This window comes from Oreochromis aureus, linkage group 23 (assembly GCF_013358895.1).
Source record: "Oreochromis aureus strain Israel breed Guangdong linkage group 23, ZZ_aureus, whole genome shotgun sequence".
In the NCBI taxonomy this organism is placed as follows: domain Eukaryota; kingdom Metazoa; phylum Chordata; class Actinopteri; order Cichliformes; family Cichlidae; genus Oreochromis; species Oreochromis aureus.
Window position 1 is genome coordinate 6,500,712 of NC_052963.1, and position 14,127 is coordinate 6,514,838.

General features: G+C 41.2%; 1 protein-coding gene across 2 annotated transcripts in view; it reads right to left on the reverse strand.

Moving 5' to 3' along the window:
* LOC116334412 (rho GTPase-activating protein 20-like) overlaps positions 1-14,127 on the reverse strand; it is a 41,299-nt gene that overhangs the window by 7,483 nt on the left and 19,689 nt on the right. The window contains exons 3-13 of one of the 2 annotated variants that reach the window (XM_031757839.2): positions 8,558-8,731; positions 8,002-8,151; positions 6,167-6,208; positions 5,993-6,077; positions 5,763-5,840; positions 5,263-5,329; positions 4,807-4,980; positions 4,548-4,717; positions 3,264-3,428; positions 859-971; positions 578-770 (exon numbers count right to left, since the gene is read on the reverse strand). In XM_031757839.2, the coding sequence (XP_031613699.2) occupies positions 578-770; positions 859-971; positions 3,264-3,428; positions 4,548-4,717; positions 4,807-4,980; positions 5,263-5,329; positions 5,763-5,840; positions 5,993-6,077; positions 6,167-6,208; positions 8,002-8,151; positions 8,558-8,731 (1,411 nt within the window). The remainder of the gene's footprint in view (positions 1-577; positions 771-858; positions 972-3,263; positions 3,429-4,547; positions 4,718-4,806; positions 4,981-5,262; positions 5,330-5,762; positions 5,841-5,992; positions 6,078-6,166; positions 6,209-8,001; positions 8,152-8,557; positions 8,732-14,127) is intronic. The other variant, XM_039606452.1, reaches the window with a different exon arrangement.

The following is a 14,127-nucleotide window of genomic DNA, read 5'->3' on the forward strand; positions in this document are numbered from 1 at the left end:
TCCCAAAAACAAGAAGTCAAACTGGTCAGAAATGAGAGCTTTCAGCCTCTATGAAGCAGACATTCCAGTAAGAAAACCTTGAAGGTGTTTAGTGTTACGCTGCTCTGACTAACACAAAAACAACTTTCAGTTGACTGTTTAATCAGCTTAATACGTTCTGTAACTCAACATATATAGACTTGAACGTGGGTTCATTTATCCTAGTCTCCATTAATAAGACTTTTTCCCCCAGACCAGCAGATCTCAGCCTGAAGTGGCAACGTCTCTGCTCTTTGTCACTGTTTTTGTTGTCTGCGGGTAAAAGTAATGTTTTCCTTGTCAGTAAACTGTGAAGCTGCTCAGACTGATTTATTTAATTATGTTGCACTGATCCTATGAGTCAAAGTCATCATAGGAGTTACAAACTCTGTCTGAGGTTTGGGTCAATTTGCAAAGCTGTTAAATTGATATTTCACCTTAGAGAAATATTTTTTGAGCAGGTCTTTGAGGAGGGATTCAGTATGGCACAATTGCATTCATTTAGCAAAACTTTGCTAAGAAAAATTCTGATGTGATGCTGTTGATCTTCCACACTCACCTTCTTGGTTCCTTCTCCCTCCACCTCAGGGCTACACGGCACTCCAGGTGGCCAGAGCATGCTGGGAGCAATGCACACTGACAGATTAAAAGTAGTCATTTGGTTCTCCTGGGCGTTGCCTTGGATACCGTGAAGAACAGCCAGCAGGTAGCGTAGCAGGAGTGCGTTCTCTTTGGGCAGCCGGCAAATCATCCTTCAGGGAGACAAAACAGCGATTGTGCAAAATGTGTTTTAGCTCCTGCGATTAATGTTCAAGCAGTACAGAGCATGTTGTATGTTACCTCTGTACATCTTGCACCTGCTCCTCCTCCTCCTCCTCTTCTTCCAACACCTCCATCCAGTCTTCATGGAGCTCACAGCTCAACAAGCTGCCCGGGATGCTGCGCAGGAAATCCTGAAGACAAGCATGCAGCAACAGTAAAAGAAGAAAGAACATATCAATCGTGAAAGGAACTATTTTTTTTTCCACATAAGAAACCCTTTTCAGAAAGGAATATACAACATTGTTGGTTCATTATGTTTTGCTCCTCCCTGATCCTGGTTGTGCCGGAGTTTCTTCCTGTTAAGATGGAGTTTTTCCTTCCCACTGTCGCCAAGTGGCTCTCATATGGGGTCCTATGATTGTTGGGGTTTTCTCTTTATTATTGTCGGGTCTTGACAACATAAAGCATCTTAAGTTGACTGTTGTGATTTGGCACTAATGAGCTCAAGCCTTTATAACATTACATAATCATACATTCTGATTACAGTTCTGAAGAGTTCATACAGTTCATACATCCAATCCACGACAACCTGTTTCTCAACCGAATAATTGGGTTATTTTAGATCAAAAAGAGGACTGATCTGAAGTGTCAAACTTGGATCTCCAAGGGCCAAAACCATGCACTCTGAATATACTTAGAAGGAGTTTGCCACACACCAAACTCACAGCAACCAGTTTCAAAACCCTTTAAAAAAAAAAAAGAAAAAAAAAAGGGCCATTTAAGAAAATCACAATACATCCTGATGCAAAAAAATAATGAAATTTTATTCTGATCTTGTGGATACATATCTACCTGTATCACTCTAAACCAGGGGTCTCAAACTCCAGTCCTCGAGGGCCGGTGTCCTGCAACTTTTCCATGTGTCCCTGTTGCAAAAACACCTGAATACAATTAGTAGGTCATTAGCAAGACTCTATAGAACCTGGCTGCATGCTGAGGTGGCAGTTCAGCCATTTGATCCATGTTACGGCAGCTCATAAGTGAATGAACATGGTGCAGTAAAAGTACTTTTAGAAGCACATTTTTCCAAACACTTATATTAACTTACATTTACTTGAGTAGGGTTAGGGGTTGCCACTTCAGCATGCAGTCAAGTTCTATACTCTTGCTAATGACCTACTAATTTTATTCAGGTGTGTAGCAACAGGGACACATGGAAAAGTTTCAGGACACCGGCCCTGTGATGAATCTAACTGCACATTCAAATTAAACTTGTCTTCACATCTCTATCAGTTGAGATGTGAATACGTGATGGGGTAATAGAAACGTGGCTACTGTGCTGTAGTTGAGTTTCTCCTTTCAGTTTAGACACTTTTTGAGTTTTTCTTTCGTGCTAAATGTACTTGAATTGAAACCATCACTATCGACTGCTTTGTTGTCAAGCTGTGTAAGCTAGCCTGTTAGCTTGTAGTCTCTGTGGAGATGACGCAGGCTACACGAGCACCGGTTGTATAGATGTAGGTAAGAACCTACAGGTGGTTTAGAGCAGCGGTCCCCAACCTTTTTTGCCTCACGGACCGGTTTATGCCCGACAATATTTTCACGGACCGGCCTTTAAGGTGTCGCCGATAAATACAACAAAATAAAACTAGTACCGGTACCGAAAAAAAGAAGATTTATTCATAACACACGTGAAAAGACCCAGGAAAACCGAGTTAACGATAAAAACGATAACAAAATAACGCTGAAAACCGATAAAAACCCTGAAAACCATACATTTCACACCTGAGCCTCCACTCTCGCGGCCCGGTACCAAACGACTCACGGACCGGTACCGGTCCGAGGACTGGGGGTTGGGGACCGCTGGTTTAGGGCATTCTGCAAATTAATCATCCTTTAGTGAGTTGAGCGCCTTAGGAAACAAATCCACATTGTAATCTTGTGTGTGCCCGTTGGCTCATGTGACAATGTATTCAGTCCTGTGCTATGTTGTTGTTGCAACAGATAAATATTCCCAATTCTGAAATTGTGCAACAGCACAACAGTGAAAAACACATTCAGATTAATTGATGGGAGTGCATGTATGAAATGGAGCGTTTGTTCCTGAACCCAGTAGGTTCTGGTTGGTCTGTTTAAGTGGGAGTAAAAAAGTCCTCTTACATAAACTGACAATAGCCTGGCAAGAAATTATTCAGTGTTAATTGGAAATAACACTGAATGTGCTGCTGTGTGAAGACGTTGTCGAGTTTAAGCACTCATGCACAGAGGCTCTGTTATCCCTCCAGATTAAACAAGATTATAGTCCAGATTATATTAACAAGCGTACTATGCTCCTCTGCTATGAACAGGCTGTCCTGCAGCTGCGTACACTACAGAGATGCAGGAGAAGCTGATTAATGCTGTGTTAACAGATGTGGGTAAGTAAGCGTCAGAGATTCATGCACACAAAGAGCACACCATGGTGCTGTAAACCAATCTCCCACCTTAAAGACTCCAGCTATGATGAAGATGTGGTCTCGCGCCAGAGGAAGCTGAGATTCTCCAGCATCCAGAGCATCCCGCAGCTCCCTGACAGCTCGGGCGCCTGCCGGCCGACGGAAAATCCCACGCGTCCACGAACCCTCATGGTAGAGAAACGTCAACATGTCCTGTGAGAGAGAAGAGAAAAAATTGGACAGGGCATCCTTTTTATTTCTTTAAAGGTACAGTGTGTAAAATCTCACCACTAGATGTCAGTAAATTGCAGATTGCAGTCAGCTGTTATTTCTCCCTTCCGAATTCAAGTGCATAATCCAGCCAGCCTGGTTGTTGTGGGAGACTAGACTAGACTAGACCTCTGAGACAGAATCAAGCCACAAATCTGGGGAAGTTCCCGATAAGCACAGTGGTCCCATCATCCATAAATGGAAGAAGTTTAGAACCAGCAAGACTCTTCTTAGATCTGGCCACTCTGAGAGATAAGGGTAGTCTTAGTCAGCCTTAGTCAGGGAGGTGACCAAGAACTCGATGGTGACTCTGACAAAGCTCCAGCTCTGTGGAGAGAGGAGACCCGTCCAGGACAACAACCACTTCGGCGAGATGGAAGCACGTGACAGCCGACCAGAGTTTGCCAAAAGGCACCTGAAGGACTCTCAAACTATGAAAAACCAAATTCTCTGGTCTGATGAAGCAAGGATTGAACTCTTTAACCTGAATGCCAAGTGTCATGTCTGGAGGAAACCAGGCACTGCCCATCACCTGACCAATACCATCCCTAAAGTGAAGCACGGTGGTTTCAGTAACATGCTGTGGGAATGTTTTATAGCAGCAGGGTCAAGGCAAAGATGAATGCAGCAATGCACAGAGACATTCTGGATGATAACCTGCTTCAGAAAACCAGAGCACTCTGGACCTTGCACTGGGGAAAAGCTCCATCTTACAACAGGACAGCAACCTAAGCACACAGCCAATATAACAAAGGAGTGGCTTTGGGACCACTCTGTGAATGTCCTTGAGCGCCCGGCCAGAGCTCAGACTTGAATCCAATTGAACTCTGGAGAGCTCTGAAAATAGCTTTGTACTGACACTACCCATCCAACCTGATGGAGCTTGAGAGGTTCTGCAAAGAAGAATGGGAAAACTGCCCAAAAATAAGTGTGCCAAGATTGTAGCAACAGGTTAAGATTTCAGGTTTATATTTACATTCATGCTGATCTGTAAGATGTCAATAAAAACTTCCATGAACCAAATGAAATGTGTGCTTTCTGTCACTCAGTGTGAATGCTCACCATGACTGGCTTTGGCAGAGTGTCCCCTGCACAAACGGAGCTGAGTGGCTGGCCGAACAAACAGCCTCGCGCAGTGCTGAGGGACAGCTCATTCAGGTTCGAGGAGGAGCCTCGCCAGAAGGCCCAGGCGATAAGCGAGCGCCTCCTTTTGAATGGCTTCCCAGAGAAATCTAAAGAGATGACAGCAGCCCAGAAAGCTGAAATTATAATGCTCTAATTTTTATTTTGAATTTCTTTGACACAGAATGGATGATTTTACCTGCGTGCTGTTGTGGTGGCTCAACAGGTCGAGGCTTGAGGATGAACTGAAACTGCTTGTACACCTGCAGCTGCTCCGCCTTCAGTCTGTCTGCAGGTGGAGCAGCAGCATCCCTGCCTCCTCCCTGAGAGTATCTCATATGACTCATGTGGATGCTGAAGGGAAACTCATGACCTAAGAGAGAGAGAAGAAGAGACAATAGTGCTGCCTGAAGGCTCAGTGTTGTTGCTATAAAACAAGATCACATTATGAGTGAGCACACACTCTCTCTGGAGCTACATCACACTCGTCTCCAGGGATGAAAGGTACTAGTGTGCCTAAAAAAACCCATCTCACCCCTGTGTCATGCCCATGAAGATCAAAAGAAAGAGAATCACACAGCTGGTTCAGGAAACAAACTAAATACAGAAAAACAACTGACAGTCTGTTCAAATAGTGTGCCCCAAGCTCACCTACCAATTAGAGGATAAGGGGCGTTGTCCCTTTTGGAGAGGACCCACAGCTGGAAGTCTTTGACATTTCCCTAAAAAAAGAAAATAAAAATAAAAATGAAGAGTCAAGGAGTCAGGAAAACAAAATACACAAAGCAGTCCTGAGAGAAAACCACAGCAGGCAGAGCAGAGATGTGACAAAGGATTGTATTCTTTTTGACTTTTCACATGCTGTTTGTGTTCACACAACCGTGGGGTAAGTAAGTAAACACTACTGAGCTTCACTGGCTTTTTGCAAGGTCGGGCACTGTCTCTTTCATCAGATGGCCAAAGTGAGTATGATAAAATAAGTAAAGAGCCACACACTGGACATTTGAATTGAAACATGACAACTTAATAATAATCAGAGGCGCGGTGCTGTGTATTAAGGTAAAAGAACACCGCTGATACTCAACTAAAAACAAGCACATGGCTAAACGTTGGATTGACTTTATGAATAAATAGTGTTTTTGGATTATTACTCACGATGATGCCAAACTGCTGCAGGGCCAGGCGGATCACCTCATTGGTGGAATCTGAGTTGCTGACTGGGATCGTTTTGGTCTAATTACAGGAAAAGCAGCACAGAAACACAGGAGATACTGATGAGGAGGACGAACACAGCATCACACTGCACTGCGAGTTGTAACAACACCCTACAGTTGTACCAGTATACACAAGTAAACCAGCTGTAGGCCCAACAGTATAAGACTTACAAGAGCAAATGTATTGATTCCTTTCCCGTACACCCTCACAGGGATGGTTTTCGGTTCTTCTTTCTCTTTTTCTTCTTTTATACGACTGGAGAGGAAACAGTACCTGTAAGAATAACTCTTTCTCTAACGCACACAGTAAATACGATACTTTGTTGACACATGAAGGAAGTGTACCTCTTAAGGAGGGCGAGCCATTTCTCCTTCTGTTCTGCTGAGCTGAAGGGAAGCACAAACATCAAAAGAGCATCATGCATCACTACAGTCTATGTGTGTGTGTTCATGTGCGTCAATGAGTCGGTCATAATACTAACTGTTTTGGTTTTTTTAAGTACTGCAACTTGCAGCATTCTGTAGAATTTCAGGTTGTAGGGTGTATTTCAAAAGGAAATCCCTCCAAGGAAGCAAATTGTTCATGCAGGTCACAAAGTCAAGCTTAGCTAGAATCTCAGCCTACCAGATCAGCTGATCTCAGTCCCAGCCCTTTTGTACATCCACTTCGCGCAGGTAGGGTGTGACATTTAATTGCTTTAGTCTGCACACAGTTGCCGCAGATCTGCAAACCACTTTGCAACCCACTTTCACCCCAGAGCGTCTGATCTAAGTATCTGTTCTGTGGGTCTTGCTGATGCTCATGCCACGTGCAAAATGTACAAACTACTGCAGACGGCATTACTACTTAATCCATGACCATAAAACTTTTACAGCCACAGTACACCCTCTGCTTCACAATCTGTCGCTAACGTTCTCAACAACCACTTCTATGCCTGTCGTTAAGGCTCAGGTAGCTGCCGCAGTATTCTCCTGAACGATAGGTGTTGCTACACAGACAATACCAACACATAACCGCTGATATAGGAAAAGAGGGAATCCAAACTGGAAGCCAAGACATCGCAGAGTGCAGAAATAAGACCTAAACTGCGGCCCAGCAGTTGTGACGTCAAATTTGTCGCACAGCTCCAGGTGACAAGGGGTCAGCGGTGAGCATAAAAAACAGCCTTAGGCTTCCTTCAGTGTAGGATTCCTGCAATGACTTCAGGCAACGTGGTGTTACTTCTCTTGACAACATCAAGATGATGTCAAAACATAAAGGTGTTACCCTGTTTCTCTGTGCTAATGGGTTCTTCCGAGATTTCCTGGAGCAAAGCAACACTACAAAACATACTCATTTAAACCCCACACCCCAAATTCTACAGATTCAAGTAAGTCCAAGACATTTTGACTAACCCTGCTAACAAACAGAAGAACAAAGAAAAAGTTTCACATATCTAACAGAAATTTTACTTGCCCTTTGGTTCTGTCCTAACCAAGCTGACATGATTCAGGGTGCATCAAATCCTGCTTTGTGGCTCAATCAGAGCCTCTCGGCCTATATTCTTACGCTGCTGTTCAAACTTCATCAGCTCCCTGGACATAGATAACATCGCCTGGCAACTGTGGCAAAGATCAGCATGTCTCTCTCTTCCATGACATGTGGAAGCTCAAAACAAACAGAACGCTAAAGGCAAAAAAAGTCTCTTCTTCCACTATTCGAATGTTTAAATTGACGCTTTATATATATCTCATGAACCTCAGTTCACGATGAAATATTTTTACTTCTTATCATAAAAGCAGGAATCAGAACTTCCTTTTGAAAACGATGGATAGGAACAAGGCCTGATGTGTTAATGGTTGTGTGGTAGGACGTCACTGAGCTCTTATGCCTCATCCTGTCTGTTTTCTGTTCCTTTGGCATTTAAGGTCAAGTTTACAGCATCAGCAGCATATTTTCTGTGGAAACATAAACACCTTCACAGCTGCTGACGTGAGGCAGCGTCAGCGTGAACAAAGTTTGTACAAATGTCGTTTCTGGGTCAACCACATCAGAATGAGCCCATGTTAAGGACTTCTAAACACCTTGGTATAAAAAAATGTGATAAAATAAGTACAATTCACCACCGTGTGTGTGAATATTTGTGTCCGTATGAGTGCAGCATGTGTGCAGTACTACTGTGCATCTTTGTGTGTGATACCTAAAGGTAGCGACACAGTTGCAGGTGGGCCAGCCCATTACAAAGCTCCTCTCTGGGTTTGTGCTGCCCTCACACACCTCGTCCATGCAGCCTGCTGTCCACATCTCACACACACGCACCTGGGCTTTCTGCTTGAAGTGGTTGGCTGACCTAGGAACAGAACACACACACACACCTTACACTCAAACCTTACACCCAGGCATTAACCTAATTACCGTGTGAAGGACAGGAAGAGCAGCCAAAATGTTCCTAATCTGCTTCACATAAAGAGAAGAATACACATACACACACACACACACATGTTGGGTATTCATATCTTGTGGGGACATCTAATTAACATAATGCTTTCCCTAGCCCCTTAGCCAAAGCCTAACCCTTACCCTAAACCTAACATTTTGAGTCTCAAAAATGCCTTCAAACTTGTGGGGACTGGGATTTTGGTCCCCATAAGGGCTGTTGGTCCACAAGTATAGTAAACCTCCAATTTCTGATCCCCACAAAGATATGAATACACACTCACACACACACACGCAAGCACACACACATTTGTGCTTACTTAGCTTTGGCAATCACCAAAATGTCAGTAAAGAGGAAGAGGTGTCTGTCCTGAGTCTGCATCCCCGTCTTTAACTGAGCATGTCCTTGGAGAAGAAACGACCTATCAGAACCAGTCAGGAAGGATTGGATCAGCGGACACGTCTCTGGACAAATGGGAACCAGGAAGCTTTCTCTGGAACATGAATAAATGGAACAAATTAACCTCAATACACTGTGACAATTTATGATACATCTCTTTCACTTAACCAATGGGGTTCTCTATGAGTTTGGTGGTTTTTCCAGCAGCCCTTCACAGTAAAAGCTTTGGCTCTGTTTAAACTAGAAGAACAGTAGCTTCTTCCTGCTCTGCTGCTATTCCAGCCAATAATATTAAATATTATGTGTTAATTGTCTGCTGTGGTTCAAAAGCGTGCAGTTTAGGTAATTACAGCAATGGCCAGGACCATCGGCAGTACATCAAAGATCACAAGCAAGCGATGGCCTTCAAGGACAAGCTGCTCAGTTACATGGCAGGCCCTCCCCAAATCACTTTACTCTATAAGTTTTACTCGATAAGAGTTGAAAGTAGCAATTGAACTAATAAACTCATCAAGGCAGTGCTGAGTTTAGAGATGATATCGTCCTTGGGGAAGATACTAAACCTCAAGCTGCCTTGAATGCATCACAGTGTGAGCGTGTGTGAAGGTTCTATAGGCAAAATAGAAGTGCTTAGCTGAAGTAGAGAAGCACTGTATAAGTTTCAATCCATTTACCAAGGGTAGAAATACAAAGAAAAATAAAGAACACCAATTACAACAGTGAAATTATCACCATTTATGTCTTCTCACATTTAGTAATTTAATATAACTAAAGATCTTTACAAACAGAGCATATTTAAGCACTTTCACAAAGTGCTAACAAACTTATGTAGTAGCACTGTACTGTAATACTTTTGAACGATAACATTCAGAGTTCATATGTAGGTTTATAGCATTTTTGAAAGTTGAAATGATCTCAGCATATCAGTGAGTTATACTATCAGATATACACAGCATTAATTTACATGATGTTCTGAGTCACCTGTTAATCTTTCGAGGTACTCTCACAACAGTGTCACACTGTAGGACCCTACATGCTTCTTTTATATACAGTCTATCACTGCGATCCCATATAGAGTCCAAAAGTAATTAATGTTTGCTTTTATTCCCTTTTGAAATTAAATGTTATTTTTTTTATCTGATGGGAAAGGGGAGTAGGAACCATTAATCGTACTTGTTATTAATCTCTGGCTCTCTTCCACAGCGTGTCTTTTATCCTGTCTTCGTTATCTCACTACAACCGGTCGCAGCAGATGGCCCCGCCCCTCCCTGAGCCTGGTTCTGCCGGAGGTTTCTTCCTGTTAAAAAGGAGTTTTTCCTTCCCACTGTCGCTAAAGTGCTTGCTCATAGGAGGTCACATGATTGTTGGGTTTGTCCTCTGTATGTATTATTATAGAGTCTACCTTACAATAAAAAGCACCTTGGGGTGACTGTTGTTGTGATTTGGCGCTGTATAAATAAAACTGAATTGAATAGAATATAAATATTGTACCTGAGACAAAAGAGCAAACAGCCTTCACCTGAAAGCTTCATGTCCCAGCAATGTTCTACTACAATAATTACTTTGCTATGACCTGTGCTACCACTTCTTATTTAATAGAGTAACTTGTTTTTGAAGCAGCGTGACTCACTTATAATGCTAAGCAGCAGCTAACTCATTGGTCGAAACTTTTCTGTCTTGCAAGAAGATATTTGGAGGTTTACAACATTAGTTTATCTCAAAGCATCTTTGGTGATGATGTCCCTGTAGGTAATAAAAAAGAGTCAGCCTCTGCCTCTTAGGCCGAGAGGTTAGTCTCTCTGTTATTAGATTATTCACTTCAGATCTCTGTCTCTTTCTGGCATCCTTAATCACCCAACACAAGACAGCCTGCAAGTACATCAAAGCACTCTCCCTTATGTAAAGTTCACGGAGTCACTGGTGAGTAGGGTGCGAGTTAAAGCTAAAGCTAAACAGTATTTGCATGCTTACAGTGAAGTACTCTAGAAGCCTGAGAAGAACTTTTTTAAAGTTTTATTGGTGAAATTTTTGTTTTTCCCTCACTGGTCTAGCCCTCTATTTATATAAAATTTGATTATTCACTTAGATAGTAGAAGATGAATAACATTCTCATGTCATAATGGTAAATATGATGGACAACAGAGGGTTAACAGTTAACATAACACCTGTAAAAAACAGCAATAATATGTATCCTGCATTGGTTTGAATGTAACTAAATCCAGTGGTGGAAGAAGTTTGGAGATCTGTTACTTAAAAGCACACATGACATAATAATAAAAGAAAAATGCTTATCACAATTACCCAGAGCTCCTAATAGTTATCATCTTTATCCAATATTTCAAACAAGGAACTCAACAAAATGCATTAAAATGATTATAAAAAGTCAACGGAAGAACAGTGACTTACTTGAAAATACTAATTAGTTACTAATTACTGATCACTTTTCCAAGAAAGTAATCTCATTACTTTACTGATTGCTTATTTTCAAAAGTAATTCGTTACTTAGTTACTTTTAAAAAACATGATACACAACCTGAATATGTAATAAAGTTATGGACCTTTCACCCCAGTTCTATTTTTTCTGCATAATCCATCATATAAAATTGAATCAAATGAAAAAGTCTCTTTTTAAAACTTGTTTTATTAGTTTTAATCTTTTAACTTTATGCACATTACATCAAGCAAACATTAAATTATATGCAACTGTCTCTGACTTGAAGAAATTTGTTTAACATTTAAACCTATTTTCTGCATATTCCAGCACATAAAATATTTTTTTTGTAATGCAGTGCTTACGAGAAGGTAACAGTAATCTAATTACTTTTTGCAATAGTAATCCCTTACTCGTTACTTGAAAAGTAATGCGTCACTGTAATCTGATTACTTTTCTTCTGCTATTTTCACAATATAAATTCCGATTCATATTAACTACTAATTAATTCTCAGTCATCTCACTTATACCTTTAATTGTTTCACATTTTATATGAAGCATTACTCAGTTCATATTAAGTAAAAAAAAAAGAAATAGGATGGAGACAAAAGTAGGTAGGTAATATAAGTTAGGAACATGAACCCTAATTAGTGAAAATGGTATTCATGTTACCCACCACACTTGTAACACACTTGAAAAGTATTTAATATTCCTAAAATGTATTTGAGTAAAAACAGAGTTACACGATGAGACAAGTCATAAACAGTCATGTACTTAAGATGTTTTCTAGCCCCTGCTGCTGTATAAAGGAAGTGGATACCAGAATTAAAGAGCCCATTAAACTGCTTTACTACTGTGTGGCCCACTGCACACGTACAGTGTTTCTAGTATGCACTTCCAAAAGACCATTTGCTTCATAAAACTTAATAATTTTTTCCAGACCTTGGAAAGGTTTTATACACCCACACTGAATGCAATTATGTGCAAATCATTTAATCTACACTTAAAGTTCTGAAGCCCACTGTAAGTGGGTTTGTTGTTACACCACAAATGCATGTTAAAGCTCTGCAATTTAAAGACAAGAAGGATTTTATTTCCTCTCTTTCCTAACGCAAATTGTTATTTGAACAATTTGAAAAAAGGCTGAATGGTGCTGCTATCTCTCTTCATACACCTGTGCCAGCATCTCAGAAGTCCACTAATTAATCCTATTGTTCCAATGGGAACAAGAGTCTAGGTAGTAAAGGCACCCCGCCAAAAATCAGTCCTGTACCTTAAGTCCTGATAAACCTTAAATTCTTGAGTTTTTGTAAGGACCAAACAAGCAAAAAATAATGTGTTAATTAGTGGGTTTCAGGACTGCTTTGAGCCTATTTGCGCTTTACCCTTTTTCCAGTCTTTATTTCATGCCAAGCAACCCTATGAGTAACTTAGAAATGGCATCATCACCAGCAGAGCAGCTCCACACCTGCTGTGTACATTATTTACACACTCAGCACTGTCTGCAGCACATTTAGTAGAGTAGTATCACAGCTACTCTGACACAGTGAAGTCAGGTGGTGTCTTCATGGTAACTTGCCGACTAGTTTTATAAAATTCTTTGTTGAAAATCAAATAAATAACCCCATCATCTTCTCTTTTTATCTTTATTTATTATCACACAACATACCATATGAGCTCATACGTTGGTATCTGAATTGACCCACCTACTCTGCAGTTGGTGATTCTAAATTGGATATTGATGTGAGCTGGATAAAGTGTATAAAGAAGTGTATGAATAAATGTTTACATGTGGTTTGTCTAAAGGTGCTTTGAGTGGTCACTGGAAATGTGCTATAGAAATGCCAGTCCCTATAAATGTATGTGCTAAAATGTAGAGCTACAGGTGCTTTATAGTTTGCTCACCAAGGGCATGAATGTCATGACAATTTTGGCCTTTTAATCATTTCTTTAAACGGTTCCTGTTGAAGAGTGGACTGATTATATAGCATACATATTTAATGATTTGTCAAAACTTTGCAAAAGTCTGGGAGAAGTCCCAAACTGTCATCCTCAGAGAGAGGAAGGGAGGAAATTGGTTAAGATTGGTTAAGATCAGGGGTCCCCAACTCCAGGCCTCGAGGGCCGGTGTCCTGCAGGTTTTAGATCTCACCCTGCGTCTACACACCTGAATCAAATGATTAGTTCATTACCAGGCCTCTGGAGAACTTCAAGACATGTTGAGGAGATAATTTAGCCATTTGAATCAGCTGTGTTGGATCACGGACACATCTAAAAACTGCAGGACACCGGCCCTCGAGGCCTGGAGTTGGGGACCCCTGGTTAAGATGTTCAGCAACAACCCATGAACTACCAAGGCTTAAGCCTGCCATGAACTGGAAACTGCTGGAACACCAGTGTTATTGTCCACAGTGAAGCGACTTCTATAACACCATGGACTGAAAGGGTGCCTACAAAGACAGGAGCCCCTGGTCCAAAGTTGACACTTCCAAGCTCGAGTAAAATTTCAGCTTCCAATTAGGGCGAGACAAATGTCTCTGATGAAAGGTTTTATGGTCAGATGAACAGACGTAACGCTTTCAAACATAAGAGTGTTGTGCCAGCTGCCAAGCATGTTGGTAGTGGCGTCATGCTCTGGGGCTGTTTTGCTGCAAATGGTACTGGTACAGTGCACAAAGTAAATCAAACAGTGTAAAGGGATGAGTCTACCTAAAATTTCTTCAACTTCACTTCAAACCAAGAGCCAGACAGTTGAAACTTGGAGACAACTGGGTTTTACAATAAGGCATCCTGAATACACACAGAAACTGGTTTTGGAATAGATAAAGCAATCAAACATTTCGATTGGCCTTATCAAATCCCTGATCCCAACCCTACTGATGTATAAGTATGCTTAAATGCTGGGTCCATGCCAGGAAACCAACTAATTTAAATTAATTTCAATTTTCTTGGCAGAATGGTAAAAAGTTAAAGGAATATTTTCTTAATCAGAGTATAACATCAAGTCAAACTTTGGGATAGACTTCTGGTCAGTTAAATAGCAGAGGGGGTTGTTGATC